Source organism: Mauremys reevesii, linkage group 8, assembly GCF_016161935.1.
Source record: "Mauremys reevesii isolate NIE-2019 linkage group 8, ASM1616193v1, whole genome shotgun sequence".
Classification (NCBI taxonomy): Eukaryota; Metazoa; Chordata; order Testudines; family Geoemydidae; genus Mauremys; species Mauremys reevesii.
In genome coordinates, this window is record NC_052630.1 from 46721483 (window position 1) to 46742543 (window position 21061).

Here is a 21061-nt window from a genome sequence, read left to right on the forward strand (position 1 = left end):
CACAGTTAAGCCGACCTAACCCCCAGCGTAGGCAGCGCTAGGAGAATTCTCCTGTCGACCTAGCTACCTTCTCCCAGGAGGTAGATTATTTAGGCTGGCCCGAGAACCCCTCCCATTGGCATAGGTAGCATCTTCATCCATAGGCTACAGCGGCTGTGCTGCTGTAGCGTTTTAAGTGTAGACAAGCCTTAAGTGCATGATACCCAGAGCAACCCACACACTACAGAGGAAAGCGCCCCCCCCCCCAAGGTCACTGCCAATCTGACCTGGGGGAAAATCCCTTTCCCCACCCCACACGTAGCAACCAGTTAGACCCTGAGCACATGAGCAAGAACCAGCCGGCCAAGCACCCAAGAGAAAGGACGCTTGGTGCCACCTCAGAGCCCTGGCCCTCCCTGCCCTGTGTCCCATCTCTAGCTGTGGCACATCCCTGAGGCTTCAGATGGAGATGTAAAAATACCCAGCTAGGGTGTCCCTTAGCTGAGTGTGTGTCAAAATAACCTCCTACCGCCAACTATGTCTGATTGAGTAGGTAATTCCCTGGCAGCTGGACACACAATGGGTAAAGCTGCTGGAGGTACTTAGGCAGACATAAGAGGATTCAGTGACACCGCTGATTAGTGTCCAGGGCCTCATTATGAAGGGAGGAATTGAAGGTCCCCTGATGTTTAAATGGACTTAGAATTATCTCCCCTCAGTGTCCGCTTCTGCCTGCGTGGGCTGGTGCATTCTGCAAGGTAGGAACTGCCCAGGGTCTCTCCTGGGCCTTGTTTTTAGTTCAGTGCTTCTAGTGGGTCCTTCACTCTGAGTACTCAGGAGGAGCTTTGTGTCACAGGATTACCAGGCCCAGTGTGGGCTTGCGGTGGAGGCGGACAGGGAGGTGGGGTGAGGGTACTGGGAGGAAGGGGGCGGCTTTGTTTGCAGGTGTCTTCGTGAGTCCGTTGTTTGAACATGTTGTGGTTGGTAATTGCATTAGCTGGTGGGGCTAATTTCATTAGCTTGATGTCAACAGTTGTCTCTCTGAATGAGGCAGTGGTGAGGTAAAGGGCAAGCCTGGGTTGAGGAGTCGAGGAGCGGGTGGCATGCTGGCCGGCTTCCTTTCCTCCCCCATCTTCCTGGGGGCAGTAATTACAGCTTTGCTTTTTATAATTTCCCCACTCCCAAGGGTGCAGCAGGGTGAGCTCTGAATTGGAAAGCAACAGAACAGAGAGAGCAAGGTTGAGCGAGGGGAAGGATGGCCCAGTGGTTAGCGCACTGCCTGGGACTTGGGTGATAGGGGTTCATTTCCTGTGTGACCTTGGGCATGTCACTTACTTGCTGTGTGCCTCAATTCCCCATTTGTACATTGGGGATCAGAGCACTGCCCTCCCTCACAGGGGCGTTGCGAGGATAAACCTGTTAAAGATTGTGAGGGGCTATGACGAGGGTTGAGGGTGCTATAACTCTCTAAGACAGAGCCCACTTATAAAAATAAGCAATATGTTCCACACCACATTTCCTCCCAAAGGCTCTTGTACTTGGCCAGCTGCCTGGAAGGTATTTGCATTTATGAGGAATCTGGTTAAGCCACTGATGGGATGTGATATTTCTCACCAAATGCACTAGAAAAGCTCCATGAGCTCACACAGGACCACTCTCCCTTTAAGAAGAGATGGGATGGGGAGGTCAGATCTTTTTTTTTTTGATTCTTCAGAAACTCCTCAATTGGATTCTGGTTTTGGGAAACCAAACCCAGGTTGGATGGCATACGGAGGACACTTTAGCTTTCAAGGCGGTGGGATTGGGTGTTTGTCTCTGTTTTTAAAGGTCTTGTCCCAAGGTCTTTAAAGGTCTTGCCTGAAAAACTTCATGTAACTCATTGGGTCTAATGTTCCGCTCAATTACACTGACTTACAATGGGTAGAGTTGAGTGGAGAATCAGACACACTATATCTGCCTCAAAATTACTGGGCCTTGAGCATCCCCTGGATCAGAGCTAGACACGGGCCCGAGCTGCAAACTTCAGATCCAGATTTCTTACAGATGCTCAGCTGATGCTAATCAGCATTGCTGCTCTTGAAGTCAGTGGACTCTTGTGGCCACATGACTAGAACAGCAAGCTGCACTGTCTGCAGGTTGGGATCCGTGTTTTGGTTTTGCTTTTCCTGGATGTTGATGATGGAGCCTGAATCTTCCTCTTTACTAAAAAAACAAACAAATGAACAAAACTGACACTATTCTGCAGCAATAGCTCTTTGTGTTGTGTAGCAGGGTGGACCTTGCTCCTCCCCGAAGGGGTTTAAAAAGTGGCCTGGCAGGGCTTGAGAAGACAGCCTTCAGGCTAGGCTGATTGGGGAAGTGGCTGCAGCTGGGGGCCACACCCCAAACACAGCAACAGGGCCTTATAAGAAGGCAGGGAAGCCAGAAGCCAGACAGTCTCTCTCTGGTGATAGAGAGAGATGGGCCTGGCTGCTTGGTAGATGAGACAAGGTACCTAGGGTGAAGCAGGGCTGGGGATGGGCTAAGGAGCTGGGGAGCTCTGGCCTGGAAAGCCCCAGGCTGTGGCCTAGCGGAGGGCAGAAGGTACTGGGAGGTTGCAGAGGGCAACTTAAGGTTAGGCCAAGGCAGCAGGTCCAAACCCCCTTTGCCAATGATGAGTACTGGATACTGCAGCCTGCCCCAGCGAACGGGCGCTAAATAGAGACTGGGCAGTAGCCACTACTGAGGTGAAGTGGGGATAGTAGGGTGGGGGGTTCCCAACGAAGGGGAAACCCAGACCGAGTAAGAAAGGGGTTATTGCCAGGGGGCAGCACCCCAGAGAAAGGGGCACCAGGTCTAGGAAGGGACACGGGGACCAGAAGAATAGGTGGATCACGGGCCTGCAGAGGGTGCTCCGGAGCTGGACTGAGCTCTATTTGGAGAGCAACCAGTAGGAGGTGCCGCAGGGGTGAGTCCGACCCGTTTACATGCTGTTGCTTCAAGAAGTGTCACTACGGCATTTGGGGCTATCTCTGCAGAATACTGGAGTATTTGTTATTTAATGCAGAGAGACCAGGTGGGGGAGGTAAGATCTTTTATTGGACCAACTTCTGTTGGGGAGAGAAACAAGCTTTCCAGCTTATACAGAGCTCTTCTTTGGGTCTGGGAAATGTACTCAGTGTCACAGCTAAATAGCAGCTGGAACAGATTGTTTATCATAAGTAGTTAACTCATATCTCAATGGACCATCCAAGGTGAAATGGCCCATTTATACCCCTTTGTTATAGGGGGGAAGGAAAAGCAGGGGAAGGCAGCTGCGGGGGGCGGGAGGGGACAGTGTTAGTGGAGTATTTAATGCAGGCCAGGCCAACTTAGATTAGATCACCCATGCTGCTGTTCTCAAAACCTCCACTGATTGATGTAGGCCAGTCTGTTCAAACTTGCTCAAGCACCTAAATAAGTGGCCCGATTATTCCATGGTGTTGATAATCTGTAGCTTCCATTGAACTAACTGGTACCTAAATATGAACTGACAGGCGGCTTTGAGCACTAAAGACTGAAAATATTGGCCTTAATATATAATCATATCTTGAGATGCATTTCTCTTGGCTTTTGTGTGTGTGGGAGAGAGAATGTGTGTAACTAAGCAGACTAGGCTGACCAGACAGCAAGAGTGAAAAATCAGGACGGGGTGGAGGAGCCTATATAAGAAAAAGCCCCCAATATCAATACTGTCTCTATAAAATTGGGACATCTGGTCACCCTAAAGCAGACAGATGCTAACCTAGATCCACTAAAAATCAATAAAGTAATCCACTTACTACTTTGGTCCTTCTGCCTTTTTAAGGAGCTCAGAGTTGTTTTGTTTTCTTCTCTCTCTCCCTCTTTCCAGACTCGGAGCAAAAGAAAGGCATGGTTAGATCAGCCTCTTTGCTCACGGCTGGTCAAGAATGCAATTCCCCACTAAAGCTTCATTAACCTAAAGTTAAAGTTGCCCAGATCTCATGCAAGCACTAAAAATCAATTTGACTACTAAAAATTGGCACAGATCTCGTGCAACTGCTCCAAAGCAAGGCAACCACTAAAAAGTCAGCTGTTCAAGTCCTGTTAAAAACCAACCTCGACTTGCACTCTTCACCACCTAGACTTTGCAGTCGCTAAGTGCCCTCACATGCTTCCCAGTTTCACAGCAGACTTGTTTCCAGTTCTAACACAGAGCCACTCACACACATAGCATACGCCCAGTTCTCCCAGTCACAGGCAGATATACAAAATTAACCTGGATCTTAGCAAGGTTAAATTCTCTCACCCACAAATGCAGGGTGGTGTTATTTGTACAGGAGAAATATGAGGCTAGATTAAGCCTTCCCGTGGTGCAGCAGGAAGTGCATCAGCACATGTAGCTAGCTGCTCCCATGCCCATTAGACGGGTTCCATGCAGAAATCAGTAGGTGGAATTGTATGGTCTCTAAATCAGTGGCAGTCTGATGTATTTCCTATAGCATGTCAGATGCAGGCTGTGTCTGACAAACCGCAGCAGCTTTGGCAGAGGGAGCGACTGCCTCTAGAGCAGACCTGAAAGTAGAGCTGGTTGGAAAATAGGTTGGTTGGTTGTTTTCCCATGGAAAATGTTGACTTTTTTGTTGACACACCCCACCCCCTAATTTTTGTTTGTTTCTGTTTTCAGCAAGTGAACACCCAAATTTTTGGCTGAGAATTGGATGTTCAGGTTTGATGAAAAATGGAAATTTTTCAGAGAACAGGTGCTTTTCAGCCTCCCCAAACTAGTTTCAGTTGAAAAAGCCAAATTTCTGTGCAAAGTAAAGTTTAGCTGGAAGATTTTTCAACCAGCCCCACCTTCAACCTCCATTTCTTTGGCAACTTGGCCAACAACTCGCTCTGTCTCCTTCTACCCACTTCCCCCGGCCTAGCCCCTCCTAGTAAGAAAGGGGAGAGGGAAAGAGTTGGAGGTCAAGTTGCCAAAGAAGTAGAACTTGCTGGTCTGCTACGAAGGCTTCCTCTGTACAAGCCTGGACTGGCACTTACCGGACAGAGAACAGGGTCAATGCTCAGCATGGAAAACGGCGATAAATGCTGAAGAACAACCCTGGGGGTGCCTAAGGTTCTGCACTAGGACCAGTGGTGTTTAAGATACTTGTCAATGATGTGGACAAAAAGATGAGCAATAAGGTAGTGAAATTTGCTGATGACGATGGAGATTATTTTGTCATGGTAAAATTAGGCAAAATTCACAGAACAGTCATGGTAAAAATGTACAAAAATCAGGGTATGGTCACAGCAGCAAACAAATGTAGCAATTTAACAATAAAGTATTCCAGTGTAACACGGAGCCGTTGACACTGAGCTGGGTGTCCCACTGAGGTGAGTCAAGGGGTGGAGGTGGCACTTCCTCCCTGAGCCCCGCCGCCCAGGGCTGAAGCCTGAACTCGCGGACCTGTGACCTCCGTGACAGAACAATCCCTCAGACAGAGATAAACACAGACAAGATCTCTATCTCTATCTCTTAAAAGTACAATACTCACCTGCTGAAGTGAAAAAACAGATTGAAAAAGCCAGAAGAGTACCCAGAAGCCACCTACTACAGGACAGGCCCAACAAAGAAAATAACAGAACGCCACTAGCCATCACCTTCGGCCCCCAACTAAAACCTCTCCAGCGCATCATCAAAGATCTACAACCTATCCTGAAAGATGATCCCTCACTCTCCCAGATCTTGGGAGACAGGCCAGTCCTCGCTTACAGACAACCTCCCAACCTGAAGCAAATACTCACCAGCAACCGCACACCATACAACATAAACACTAACCCGGGAACCTATCCTTGCAACAAAGCCCAATGCCAGCTCTGTCCACATCTATTCAAGTGACACCATCATAGGACCTAATCACATCAGCCACCCCATCAGGGGCTCATTCACCTGCATATCTACCAACGTGATATATGCCATCATGTGCCAGTAATGCCTCTCTGCCATGTACATTGGCCAAACCGGACAGTCTCTATGCAAAAGAATAAATGGACACAAATCTGACATCAGGAATCATAACATTCAAAAACCAGTGAGAGAACACTTCAACCTCTCTAACCACTCAGTGACAGACTTGAAGGTGGCAATTTTGCAACAAAAAAAACTTCAAAAATAGACTCCAAAGAGAGACTGCTGAACTTGAATTAATATGCAAATTAGATACAATTAACTTAGGTTTAAACAGAGACTGGGAATGGTTGGGTCATTACACTAATTGAATCTATTTCCCCATGTTAAGTTCTCCTCACACCTTAGAATCTCAGGGTTGGAAGGGACCTCAGGAGGTCATCTAGTCCAACCCCCTGCTCAAAGCAGGACCAAGCCCAACTAAATCATCCCAGCCAGGGCTTTGTCAAGCCTGACCTTAAAAACCTCTAAGGAAGGAGATTCCACCACCTCCCTAGGTAACCCATTCCAGTTCTTCACCACCCTACTAGTGAAAAAGTTTTTCCTAATATCCAACCTAACCTCCCCCTCTGCAACTTGAGACCATTACTCCTTGTTCTGTCATCTTCTACCACTGAGAACAGTCTAGATCCATCCTCTTTGGAACCCCCTTTCAGGTAATTGAAAGCAGCTATCAAATCCCCCCTCATTCTTCTCTTCTGCAGGCTAAATAATCCCAGTTCCCTCAGCCTCTCCTCATAAGTCATGTGTTCCAGCCCCCTAATCATTTTTGTTGCCCTCCGCTGGACTCTCTCCAATTTATCCACATCCTTCTTGTAGTGTGGGGCCCAAAACTGGCCACAGTACTCCAGATGAGGCCTCACCAGTGCTGAATAGAGGGGAATGATCACTTCCCTCTATCTGCTGGAAATGCCCCTACTTATACAACCCAAAATGCCATTAGCCTTCTTGGCAACAAGGGCACACTGTTGACTCATATTCAGCTTTTTGTCCACCGTAACCCCTAGGTCCTTTTCTGCAGAACTGCTGCCCAGCCATTCGGTCCCTAGTCTGTAGCAGTGCATGGGATTCTTCCGTCCTAAGTGCAGGACTCTGCACTTGTCCTTGTTGAACCTCATCATATTTCTTTTGGCCCAATCCTCTAATTTGTCTAGGGCCTCTAATTTGTCTAGATGACCTTCTATGGGTCATCTCGATTATCACTTCAAAAGTTTTTTTTCTCCTGCTGATGATAGCTCATCTCAATTGATTGGACTCTTCCAGTTGGTATGCATACTTCCACCTTTTCATGTTCTCTGTATGTATAAATATCTTCTGTGTGTTCCATTCTATGCATCTGAAGAAGTGAGCTGTAGCCCACGAAAGCTTATGCTGAAATAAATTTGTTAGTTTCTAAGGTGCCACAAGTACTCTTGTTCTTTTTGTGGATACAGACTAACACAGCTGCTACTCATAGAATATCAGGGTTGGAAAGGATCTCAGGAGATCAACCATTTCAATCCTCCTACTCAAAGCAGGACCAATCCTCAGATTTTTTGCCCCAGTTCCCCAAATGGCCCCCTCAAGGATTGAACTCAGAACCCTGGGTTTAGCAGGCCAATGCTCAAACCACTGAGCTATTCCTCCTCTCCTATCCCCTCCCTAAAACATCAGTTAGGTTAGTCAAAACTGGAGAAGATGCAGGGACTCCAAAGGCACTGAACCATGCTAGGAAATAGTGCATCATGATAGCAGACAAAATTCAGTAGAGACAAGGCAAAGCAGTACGCACCAAAATGGAATAATGACATATCCATGTTCCTGGGTGCCTTACAAGCTATAGGCGTTCAGGAGAAAGACCTTTCTTGTGAGCAGCTTGGTGCTGGTTAAAAACAACACAATGTTAGTTTCTGTATAGAATGAGATAGAATATAATGCTGTCGTATAAACAGATATACTCTCATCTGGAATATTGAGCCTTTACTTGTCTGCCTTTTGCACAAGTGGCACTTTATAGCCCTGATACAGCAAAGCACTTAAGCAGGCCTATACTTGTGTTTTTTCCCCCCCTACTGAAAGCTAACCGTATTATATTGTCATTTATGTTGCTACATATATACAATGAAATAAACAGGATGTAAAAGGAGACCATGGGACTGCTGATGTATTGTTGAAAATCTTGATTTAAAAAAAATGTCCTGTCTGTCTCTGTGTGTGTTTTTCTCAGATTTAATGTTGGAATGACATGTTTTTGCATTCAATAGAACCTGTGCAGAATATGATTTTCTATTCCATAGCATAGACTCCACTCAGCTAGAATAGATCTAGTAGGGTTAGTATTCTTCACGGATTCTATCTTCAGCTACACCTTTTACTCCAAATGCTCATCTCAGTAGCCCTTTGTTCCGCAACACAGTGGCACACTTGCAAGCACAGACACACCTGCACTTCCAGACACACAGAGTTACGTAGAGGCATTGCCTGATACCCGCTGAAACGCACACCCAGCCACATACCCAAAGAGACACACCAGTAGATGCTGCCACGCACAGAGTACATGGGGCCAGGATGCCAGTGTTTTCTTTTAAAAAAGGGTTTCTCTAAACACTCTGGTTAAGGCTAAAGGAGACACTGGGGCCTGGGGCTGTCTGCAGGCTGCAGAAGAACTAGAACTACGAAGAGTAACCTTTCCCTCTCCTGCCTGCAGAACGCCTTAGGCCTGACAGCATCAGGTCTGCCCAAGTCTAGTTTGCAATGTATTAACTTCTCCCTCACTATTGCTTGCATGTCAAGTATTCCTTCCTCCGCAGTCTCCCTGCGCAGCATCCGCAGGGTGTAGCTACTAGATCTCCTGGCAGAGCCCTGATGAGGTGAACCCAGAGCACTGGACTGTGAGCTGCACCCAGGGCACTCAAGGTTTCCCTTCCCTCCCATTGTCCTCTTCCTCTTTCTGTCAGTCTGGCATCATAACAACCTCTGATTACAGAGCTGGCCAAAGGGTGTCACGTTAGGTGGGGTTCATTTCTTCCTGGCTTCCAGAGGGCCTCAGGCCCTCCTGTTCTCTGGCTGTGACTCACTATAGTTTAGTCTCCTGAGGATTCTAATCCTTTGATCATCTTCTGGTGGTTGGCTGGGTGGCCTATGAAACACAGGAGGTCAGACCAAATGAGCTGAGGGTCCCTTCTGGCTTGGAACTCTATCTGACCAAAGATGTGTTTCCCTCATGGGGGCAGTGCTCTTTGTTGACCCGACTCTACTACACTTGTTTTTAGAAGTAGATGCGTGGGTCCAGATTCATCATGCCCCTGTCAACACTTGTGCTCCATCCTACATTCTGTTCTACTAAGGTATCACACACCAGTCAGCTTGTCTCAGTACCTCAGCCCACCTATAAATCCCCCAATAGCTAACATCCTGTTACATCTCTTCCCTTGTCAGGATTTGAACAAGGACCACCACTGATCAGAAGCCAGTGCATTAGTCCACTGCACCCCCTTGTCTCTCTCCCTCTGCCAGGGCTAGTCTCATAGGGATATCATCCTTCATCCTAGAATTAGCTCCATTCTGCCCATCTCTAGACTCCAAGGACCGAGAGAAGCCAGGGACTCCTGGAGTGCCATGCCATTGAATTGAGGAGCTGGCTCCTTGTGTTCCTTTCTATTGTACACGGTTCATTTACTCTCTGGGGAGGGGAAACATAGACTACTGAGCTGAATATGTCTGTAACTGTGTAGCAGCCCTATCACTGCTGGCAATTAGCCAGCATGGCCCATGATGTCCGAAAGGTCATGCAACTTTGATTTAATCCATTTGCTCATTGATTTATCCCACCAGGCTCTGTTCTTGGCCCGTGCTTCTTTCTTTCTTTCCATTCCTTGGGTAATCTCATCCGCTTGCAGCTTCAGCTACCATCCTTGTACTTAAACCCTGCAAATCTACTTCCCCACCCTCCGTGCAATCCTGCCTCCCAGCCTATCTTTGACATCTGTCGGATCACTTGCTAGCAACATTGCCTGAACTGAATTATCCCAAGCCCTCTTCTCTCCACCACAGTTCCTGCTGCTACAAACAACTCTGCCATCACTCAGACCTATAGCCTGAGAGCCATCTTTGACACCTTGCTTGACCCATGCATCCAAGCTACCTTTAGAGCTTAGCTTCTTCCATAATAATCTCAGCATCTGAGCTTTTCCTCCTAGCCATACAGTTAAAACACTTGCCCAACCTCTTCCTCAACCTCCTCATCATATCCAGCCCTTCTCCTCTCTGGCCTACCCCTCACACACCCCACCGCTAGTTCATTTGCACCACCATCTAAGATCCTCTTCGTATCCTATCACTCTGGCCAGTTAACACGCCACCCCTACCCTGTCTTAGAATTTCTCCATTAGCACGTTCCTGTATCATTGCTTCAAATTCCAACTTCCTGCTTTTGCCTTCACAGCCCTCCACAGCTCTATCCCTCCTTGCTTATGTCTCCTAACACATCACCCTGGCCTGCTCCACTCTGCCAGCCGTGACTGCTAGCTTATCTGCTGCTTCTACTACCTCCTCCACCTTCAGATCCCGTCTTCAGCACCCTCCGCTGGGATGCCTACTAGAAATTGGAAATGGCTAAGCTACGGGGCAGTTGGGTATAGCAGATATAGACTTAACACTTGCTGTATAATATGTATAAATAGGGCCCTACCAAATTCACGGCCATGAAAAATGCATCACGGACTGTGAAATCTGGTCTTGTGTGCTATTACCCTATACTCAGGGGTGAGCTGGAGCCGGTTTGCAGCGGTTTGCGCGAACCGGTTAAATTTAGAAGCGGTTTTAGAACTGCTTGTTAACTAGCTTCCCTGCGAGGGAAGCTTTGATGGGCTCTGCCTGGGAAGCCTGTAATTCCTCCTCCCGGTCACCGGGGGGCGCTGCGCTGTGCTGCGAGAGCCATGTGAGCTGCCTCCTGGCCCTGTTGCTGCTCCTGCTCTTTGGACCTCTGGCCCTGGGACTCCTGCTGCTGCCTGGTGAGTCCCTGGCTGCGTCCTGCTGCTCCCAGCCCCTCCCCCCCGTGTGAGTGTCTGCGCCCCTCCCCGCCTTCCCTGCCCCAGCCGCCCCTGCCCGCCCCAGCCGCCCCAGCCAGCGCCTCTGCCCCAGCCAGCCCCTGCCCCGCCCCTGCCCGCAGCTACCCCTGCCCCAGCCCCTGCCCACAGCCCCTGCCCGCAGCCACCCTCTGCGTGCAGCCAGCCCCCTGCCCACAGCCGCCCCCTGCCCCACCCCCTGCCCCCAGCCACCCCCTGCCCCCAGCCACCCCCCTGCCCCACCCCCTTCCCACAGCCGCCCTCAGCCAGCCCCTGCCCGCAGCCGCCCCCTGCCCACAGCCGCCCGCAGCCACCCCCTGCCCACAGCCACCCGCAGCCCGCCCGTCTGCATCACCTGCCCACAGCCAGCCCGTGTCACTCCCTGCCTCCAGGTAGCCCTGCCGCACGCCCCTATCCGCAGCCAGCCCCACATCCACTGGTGCCCTGCAGTTCCCAGGACAGTAACCCTGCACACCTGCTTCAATGAGGGGGGGGGCAGGGAGCAGCTGGGACCCACACATGTGCACACCCTAGAGTGACCAGACAGCAAGTGTGAAAAATCGGGACGGGGGTGAGGGGTAATAGGAGCCTATATAAGAAAAAGACCCAAAAATTGAGACTGTCCCTGATCACCACCCACACATGTGAAACGGAGCTCATTTCTAGTTCAGCCCCATCTTTTTAAAAAAGAACTTTAGGTAGGGTTAAAATACATCTGTATTTTCCTGGACATGTCAGGCTTTTCGGTTCTTAATCACCTCTTGGGAAAATATGGACGTATGGTAACCCTATTGGTACAAAAAATACATGCTGTCGCACATCCCTTAAATCAGAACTTTTTATATGGAACCCGTTGTTAAATCAGAACTTTTTATAGGGAACCCGTTGTTAAGATTTTGGTAGCTCATCACTGCCTATACTATACAGCGTTTCTCAAATTGGGGGTCTTGACCCAAAAGGGAGTTGCAAGGTTATTTTAGGGGGGTCATGGTATTGCCACCCTTACTTCTGCACTGCCTTCAGAGATGGGTGGCCAGAGAGCGGTGGCTGGAGAGCGGTGGCTCACCAGCAGCAGCACAGAAGTAAAGGTGACAATACCATACCATGCCATCCTTACTTCTGCCCTGCTGATGGCGGTGGCTCTGCCTTCAGAGCTGGGCTCCTGGCCAGCAGCCACCGCTCTCCAGCTGCCCAGCTCTGAAGGCAGTGCTGCCGCCAGCAGCAGTGCAGAAGTAAGGGTAGCAGTACTACAACCCCGCCCCAATAATCTTGTGATTCCCCCCAACTCCTTTTTGGGTCAGGATCCCTACTATTACAACACTGTGAAATTTCAGATTTAAATAACTGAAATCATGAAATTTATTATTTTTAAAATCCCATGACTGAAATGACCCAAACGGACCGTGAATTTGGTAGGGCCCTACGTATAAATATTGCACCACTCACCCTTTCTGTGTTGCTTGGCTTCTTAGATTGTAAGCATGTTGAGGCAGGGTCTGTGAATGGGCAGAGCTTTACACAATGTCGGAGCCACTGACTGCAAATAAACAAGGCCAGGGTTTTCAAAGGTGCGTAAAGGAGTTACCCACCCAAATTCCATTGAATTTCAGTGGGAGTTGGATTCCTAACATCGTTAGGCCCCTATGAAAACCCCTTCCAAAATAAATAAATAATTGCTTTGTAAAACCTGTTTGAAAAACCTTACAGTGCTACATAAAACCAAATTCTAGCATTCTAGTGTCTAGCACCGTGAGACCATTATGATGGGCACCCAATGGATGGATGGACTGTAGAAAATTTAGTTTCCGATACCGTGAGTGTGACCTTTTCCCTGTCACAATTATAATCCTATATGTATCAAACTGTTTGAAATTTTGGAGGAAATGCATTATTCCCCATCCCCTAACCTGTGTTTGCTTGTCTGTCAATCTGTCTGCAGAGTGCAATCTTGTTAAAGCAGGGATTGTTCCTTCCCAAGTGTTTTGAAAGCATCTTCCACACAGCAGGTGCTACTGTAAATAAATAATAATAATAGTAGTTACAATAACCTGCATCACATTTTTATTGGTGCAAAAAAACACAATCCCCCAAACAATTTCATTCCCCCTCCCCTTGAATTTCTGACCTATACCGGTGCTGTCATACATCGATTGTTCTCTTAGCTGGTAGATTATGCCACCAGGATAGTGCAGTGTGAATTTGCAAGGAGCTGTAACAGCTGAGTGCGGAAGCCCAGCCCTGAGCTGAATCGGAAAGCAGCAGAACAGTATGCCAAATTACAGACGGCAGCTGCTACCGTCTTGAAGATACTATGAAGTCTCTCGTCTGGAGGATCTCTTGTAGACTCGAGGAGGCAGCTGCCCTGGCATTGTCAGGGATTCCATGGTATCACAGAGCACTGCCCCAAGCTTGCCAGACTGCACTGAATATTAAGGATCTTTGAAGTCGGAGGAGAGGCAGTTGTATTAAAAAAAAGAAAGGGATGAACTGAAGATTAAACATGTATGGGAATTATCCTCACTTCATTAAGTTTCCTGCTGGCTTTGGCAGTAAGTATTACACTTGCACTTGCAATCTTAGCCTTCTGGGTTAGCTAGACAGACTGTTTAAATTGCCAGAGTATGTGAATGGGAAGTATTAAAGCATTTACCTAGGTTCTAGATAGCCGTAACCTTACAATGGTCTTTACATGCTTGAGAGTGAAACTGTCTTATTATTATGAACCCCATCAATTGCACCACAACTGAACTAGTCTGCCTAGAAATTATGCATGCTTGGTCCAAGCCAGAGGATTTTTTCTCTAAAGTTTTGCATTGGTTGGACAAGACATTTGAAAGATGCATGTACTTGTTTGTGTGTTCTGTGAATGGTGGATATTAATCAAAGCAATAGGATAATATCACATAATTATCTTTCCAATTGGGCTTCTTTACCTGTTTGTGTTTTCGGAGGAAACAAATTATTTCAATACAGCAGTTTTTCCTCAAAAAACCCCATAGAGAACATTCTCTTTTCTGTCCAGCGCAACTGCCCCCACGCCCTGGACACTGATAAATAATAGTCTGACACATTGACAAATGTAGCAAAATGGGACTTCAAGTGAAGTGAGGCAGGCGTCTGCAATGGACTTTGGTTATAATTTGTGATGCACCGTGATATGCCACATGCCAATGGGAAGCTCTGAGCTGCAGGAATCAGAATTCTTGCAGGGACTATAGGCTTTGAATTTCTTGAGGTTGATCATTTTTGTTACTCTTTGTGTGTGAGTGAAGGAGATGAAGGACAGCTTTCAGCTGTAGCCGCTCAGTTTGGGTGCCAAACGTAAGACATAGTGGGCCCAATTCATTTTTTGCCCTGCAGTTGGTGCAGGCACTTATACCAATGCAGAGTGGGTATAAAATGCTGCCAGATCAGTATATTTGTGTGTTACACCTGCTTTGCATTAGAGTAAATGACCACATGCAGAGCAGAGTAATAATGGATCAGTTCATGTGTATGTGTGAATGAATTTTTTTGGGGAGTATTTTTGTGATACCCACAAAAATCAATGCAGCAGGCATCTCAAATTGGGCATTTGCCCAGAAATATTGGGCACTTTTTGAAGATATTGCCATTAATGGGTTGAATGTACTGATATGTTGTACCATGGATTCTCAGCCTGGCATCTCAGTTTTATAGAGACATTGGGAGGAGGTGTCTGAGTTAAATGGGAGAGGGTCTTGGCTAGATAGGAGGTGGTTATGGGGCCGGGAACCACTGTGTTCCATTATACAAAGCTCTGGAGAGGTTTTCATTTGGCTCTTCCAATATTTATATTTAGCATTTCTCACACTTAAACTTTCCTAGTGACTGCTTAAACAAAATCTGCAATTAAATGACAAAGTGAAAGTGTAGATTGTGTTGTGAACATTTACCATAAGTATGCAAATTATTGCTAATGCAGGGTAATTTTCCAAACATGTACCTTAAGTGTGTAAATGATTCCAAATCATACTTTGAGGGCACCTATGAGGTGTCTATATAGCAATGCATAGCATCGATTTCTCAGCTAGCAGAGTTACATGAGCTAGTGTCAAGGCTCACAAGTTGAAGTACCAAACCTTTTTTGTCTTCTCGAGCCAGCTTACAGCTCCACTGAAGTCAATGGCTCCATATCACTTTACAGTCGCTGATGATGATGTCTCCTTGTTTTCACACACCCTTAACTTGCCCAAAACATTCTCCTTTCAGTCTGAATTTTTCTATGATTTGGTTTTGGCAGAAAGGGGAAATTTGTTTGGAAAATCAGAATAAAATCCATTTCTGAGTTGTGGGAGGGGGGAACCCATACTTTTCCCATTATTAAAAAAACCCACCACACTCTTGGTTTTGAATGGTGACTTAGCTAAATAAATGAATAAAACAAATGCTGAAGTTTAAAATGGGGTAGGGCCCTACTCCTGAAATGAGTTCCACCAGGGCATCGCTTTCTGCTGCCAAGGAGTTGGGGTGATAGTTGTTAGTGAGGTTTAAATGTGAATGAATTGGTTTGAGGAAGAAGAGAGAGATTTTTGCTCCACCCACGAAGATAAATGCAGCTTTTATTATAATGGTGTTTTGCACCCTACCAACAGCTCAGTACTTTAGGGAATTTAATTGTAATAGGGAAAAGGTAGCACTAGCATTGTCTGAAACCAGTTTATTTCATCTGTTTGTCCACTTTGAGAGGCGCCTGTCGATTGAGGCACAATATACTGTGATGCCAACTCAGCAGTGGTTGAAGGATAGAATAGAAATTGTCCTTTATAACACCTTAATTTAACTCAATGGGTTTGACAGCGCTCAATATCATTATTAATCATTATTAATTTCTTTGTATTCTAGCAGCTCTCACAATGCGTTAGGCACTCTACACTGACATAGGGAGAGACCCACACAAAGATAAATGCTTTTGGGGGTTGGGGATTGAATGGAAAGCTTTATAAGTGACTGCAAATTCACTTCAGAGAATACTCAATGAGCCATGTGTGTTGTTTGACAGCATATTCTCCCTGCCTGTGAGCGGATGGTTGGGTAGGAGCCTGGACGGCTGCTGGGACAATTTGTGAATGAGAGACTGTGTGTGACTCTGTATTGCAAATCCTGAGCACTCAAAAACTATTAATCAGCTCCACAGAATCATGATTGTCTTTAAAATGATTTTAAAGAAACAATACATTTGGGGTTCTTTTTATCTAATTTTTTTGTTGTGGAACATGTGGGGTCCGCTTGAGCCATTTTTAAGCTCTTCTCTGCCACTATGAAGATTAGAAACTTTTATTATGAAAGCTGAGATTTTTATGTATTCATGTGACTCCAGGAGTTGGGGCTTTAAGAAACACACCAAATATTGCAAAGCATGATCAAATCGTGAGAGCTGGCAATACTGCTTATTTAAACACACATAGCAAAGTTCTCCAAAACCCTGTCTCAGCTTCAAGACCAAGAGGAAGCAATGGCTTTGTGTGTGTAGGGGAATCGTAAAAGCTGCAATTTTAGGATCTGTCAGCAATGTTTGTTGTATTCTACATTTTTTGCACACCCTTATGGGAAAGCCCTATGGAATTTAATAGGGAGAAAATCAATAGGGATGTATAGAAATTAAATAGGGTTTTAGGATATATTAGAAAACAATATTCTCTCTCTTCAATTGTATCACCCAGTAGCATTTAGTAGATAATTATATTGCTGCTGTAGGAATCTGTAAGGAAGGACTCCCTGATCTGGTCATCAGCAGAGATCAAACTTTGGCCCTCTAGTTCTTCAGTAAAGACAACTATCAGTTGAGCTAAGGGACCAAGCTGATTAGTTGGGTCAAGCAGCAAACCGCTGTGGATCAGCCGCACGGGGATACAAACACACATGGTCACTGTGTTATGTCTGGGTTGCTTTAGTAAGTTGTTTATTAAATTCTGTTCAGATTGTTTATTAAATTCTATAGGACTTGCACACAGGGGTGGCTTCAGGCACCAACACGCCAAGCGCGTGGCTGGGGCGGCAAGCCATGGGGGGGGGCGTTCTGCTGGTCGCCGCGAGGGCAGCAGGCAGGTTGCCTTCGGCGGCATGCCTGCGAAGGGTCCGCTGGTCCCGTGGCTTCGGCGGACCTCCCGCAGGCGCGCCACCGAATCCGCAGGACCGGGGACCTCCCGCAGGCAAGCCACTGAAGGCAGCCTGCCTGCTGTGCTTGGGGCGGCAAAATACCTAGAGCCGCCCCTGCTTGCACATAATGGTTAACTCTAAACTTTCCTTTAAATTAAGGGGGGGGGGTGTCACATGGGAGGTTAATCAATCATGGCCCTTCTTCCCTAACTAATTTGCATGCTTCATTTCCATTAGTTGTAATGAGTCAGCATGAGGGGGTCTATAGATGTGTCAGGGGTTCTCACTGGCAGATTGCTCAACCCTCATTGTTGCAGCTTTTTAAAGGTTCCATGGCTGTACTCTGGCTCTTGGGCTCCATCAGAGGGGAGCCCTGCTCTGAATGGGCTGTTGGGCTGACAGGTGTGGGACCCTCGCTGGGCTCTGCTTCCTCTGAAGCATGTGGCCATCAAATGGGGGATAGGGATGATGCCCCACACTTCCCCACTTGTCTACCCTGCACCTTCACAGCCCTGCTCCTCTGCCCTGCTCTGCTCCTCACATCCCTAGTCATGCCGCCACCCCACAGTGTCACCACATGGCAGCTTCCCCGCTCCTCTTGGCTCCCCACAGTGCTGCTTTCGGGTCCTGGGGGAGCAAGGAGAGTGTTATGGGGATGGGGGAAGAATAAAGCAGCTGTGTCAGATGCAGTGGGGAGATGGAATGGGGACGCAGGGATGTATGTGGGCCTAGCGGGTAGGGGGGCTCTGATGGGACGCTGGTGTTATGTGAAGTGGGGGCCTAGGGAGTCCAGTGCCTGAGCGCCGATGTCTTTGCATTCTGAGGGCTCCTCCAGGAACGTTGTCCCCACCCCTGCATACCGTATAGCCCGCTCTCCCCGCAACACACAACCCTCTTCCCCTCTAGTCCTCATGCACATTTTTAGTCTCCACCCACTGCCTTGGCATTGCTACTAGCCCCTTCCTCCTACCCATATCCTCTACCTGCACTGACACCAGGTGTGAGAAAATATGAAAAAAAAAGCCACCCTAATTTATTTTAAAAAATTGGTTTAATCTGGGATCACAAGCACTAAAATGTCTTTCTCATGATTGCACGATATCACTACAAGGCAAAAGTCTGGTGGTTTGGGGGCCCTAATTGCCCATTTCCAGACCTTAACATGGTTGGATTTCTTGTGGCTCTGAATTTCCTGGGTTACTAATGCTTGTTTTAGGGATAATTCCCACCTCCCTGTAATGTTTTTTTTAACCCGCAGGTTACTGATATGTACTCTCACCCTTAATATCACCTGTATTCTATTCACACTAGCAAGGCACACATTTTTAACAATAGGTGTCATTAACCAGTGGAACAGCTGACCCAGCGATGTGATGCTTTCTTCATCGCTAGGAATCTTTAACTCAAGACGGGAGGTCTTTCTAAAAGAGAGGGTCTAGCTCAACCAGGGCTTGATGCAGGAATCACTGGGTGAAATTCTACAGCCTGTGTTATGCAGGAGGTCAGACTATATTATCACCATATTGCCCCTGCTGGCCTGAAATCTCTTAGTCTTAATGTCATTTTTTGCCTACATACGTAAGCAAATCAATCACTGTCTTCGAAGGCGAAACACACTGCAAGTGTGAAATGTTATGAATGATTTATCATTAGGTGTTTTATTGTGAACATTTTATGTTTAATAATAAAATAGCCACTTACAAACCACTTGTAATCCAGAGTTAGTTAGCACACCTTTTCTCCCAGGCAGCGTACGCAATTGTTTGGCCGCCATAAGCAGAGTTTCTTCTGGCTGCGAGTTAATTCATTTATTGTGCACTTCCACTTATTGGGTGTGAAAGGCTAATTGCAAAGTGGCTAAGCAGAAAAAGAAGGTAATCCTGATATATTTAGGGCATGAGTAACTAGGCTATCATGGAAATTATGTTCTGCTGTTGTCCTCTCCTGAACTTTTGTTTCACTCTTTGCTAAGCCCAGGCAGTTCTGTCCTTTCTGAAAAAAATCCACAGCAACACTATCAAATTGGGACTATTGTTATTAAACCCCGAACTTTAGATCTTATTCGTAGCTGCTGGTCGCCCTGGGAGTCAATACCATACAACTGCTTAGCGTACAAATATTTACATTAATACCAAAGACTGAAGGACAATAGTGAGACTGTCCCATGAGGAGCCAGATTTTCAAAACAACCTGCCAGAAATTGGGACTGTGAAGAGGTGGCTGGATATGTGGATGGACACCTCCATTAATGGCTGATTTCCAGAGGCAGATTGGGCAAGTACATCCAGAGGTAGCTAGTTCAAAAGCTGGCAGGTGGTAGCAATCCAGAGAGAGCTGCAGTGGTCAGAATTGCTGCATCTGCTTCTGTTGGATAGAACCCCACAGAGTCTGTCTAATCTACCTCCAGTCTGCCATGAAAAAAGCCAGAGCGAGTGAAGGACCCCGCTCCAGGGCCCCCGAAAAACTCTCGGGGGGGCCCCCGGCGGGACCCGGGGCCTGGGGCAAATTGCCCTTCTTGCCCCCTCCCCCCCCCCGGGCGGCCCTGACACCACCATAAGCGTAGACCTACTTGTAGCTTCTTCCCTAGTCATGTTGATAGATTTCCTTTCTGCTTGTGTTGTATATTTCCAAGTTGTCCTTGGTCTACCCTGTCACCTCTTGCGCTGGAGAGCCCAGTCCAATGCCTGTCTTGTTATGTTGTTCAGTTCTTTCCTCCAGGTGTGTCCTAGCCACCACCTTTGTCTTTCCATAATTTCCTGGCCTATCAATTGGTTTTGTCCTCCTCCAAAGCCCTTAATCTGTGATCTTTTTTATGGCCATTGGATGTGAAGGATTTGTCTAAGGCAGCTGTTTGTGAAAACTTGCAGTTCAGGTAGTAAAGGTACTGGGGGAGATGTGAAATCCTTCCTAACCATTGCAGGAGCCAAGACGTGACATTTGATTACCCTAATTTCTCTAAACCAAAGATACTGTGGGGCCATTCTTCTCTAAGTGGGAATAACCCACATAGAGGAGAGGAGGTGTTCCAATTTATGGCATGTTCTTGAACTCTGTTTGGGGAGGGACAGATTTCCCTGCCTCAGAGAAGAAGTGAGGTGGATGCTCTGGGGTTTCACTATGGAATCACTGAAGCCCAGCTAAAACCCGGAAGAAACCTGTCCATTGTTGAGCTTGGTAACAAAACAGTTTTTTTCTATGTTAGCGGCTCTTATCACAACAATTCCTGCAATATCGTGGGAATTTGCCTTATTTGCAAACAACGCCTCAAAGAATCATCAGCCACGTGGGTCGCTCCATTAGCTGTCCTGCTGCAACGTGTGCTGCTAGATACAAGGTGTCGTTTCATGTGATAAGGATGTTCCATGGACTCATCCATTCTCGCTGTATAGGCTGGGAGGATCTGAAAAGGTTTTTAAATGTACACGTTTTTATTTGTTAAAAGGATACATGTGATAAAGAATACGTCTCCAAGGGGTGCTGCAGTGGCTGTCTCATTTGCCGCTGATGCTCGTTGGCGTATTCGCTCGGAGATGAGAACTATTTGGCTTTGCCACAAAGTCTCCTTTATAAGTATTCATCTAGCTTGGCCTGCAGCCATGCCGCCTCAGGCTGAAATCTTGTCAGCTCTCCCAAGTTAAATAGGGTTAGTCCAGGTCAGTCTTTGACTAGGAAATCTCCCAGGAAAACCCAGGCGCTGCAAGCAGTGGTGTTGCAAACGATTCAGTAGGGGGCATTGTGGTGCTGGAGGTGCACATGCCAATAAAAGTCTCTAAAAAAAATCAATGCTTTAACATGGGATTTCCATAGCGTATACCTCCAGTGGCCATAGATATACGTTCAAATGCTACAGCCACAGGAGAGATTCTCTTGTACTTTGTGTGCTAGAGGGTTGTGGTGTTTGGAACAGAAGGACAAGAATTCTCTGTTCTCTGCAGCTCGCAGTGGTAGTGGTGGCCACACATTTGTAATGGAACGGTGGAGGTCT

General features: G+C 47.1%; 1 protein-coding gene across 4 annotated transcripts in view; it reads left to right on the forward strand.

The window, feature by feature from the left end:
* RXRG (retinoid X receptor gamma) overlaps positions 1-21061 on the forward strand; it is a 112814-nt gene that overhangs the window by 43708 nt on the left and 48045 nt on the right. Inside the window, exon 1 of one of the 4 annotated variants that reach the window (XM_039486055.1) lies at positions 2421-2469. The exons of 2 other annotated variants lie outside the window; for them this stretch is intronic. In XM_039486055.1, coding sequence (XP_039341989.1) covers positions 2460-2469 — 10 coding nt within the window. In that variant the 5' untranslated portion in view covers positions 2421-2459. Of the gene's footprint in view, positions 1-2420; positions 2470-13169; positions 13509-21061 lie in introns of those variants that run through there. One more of the 4 variants, XM_039486052.1, reaches the window with a different exon arrangement.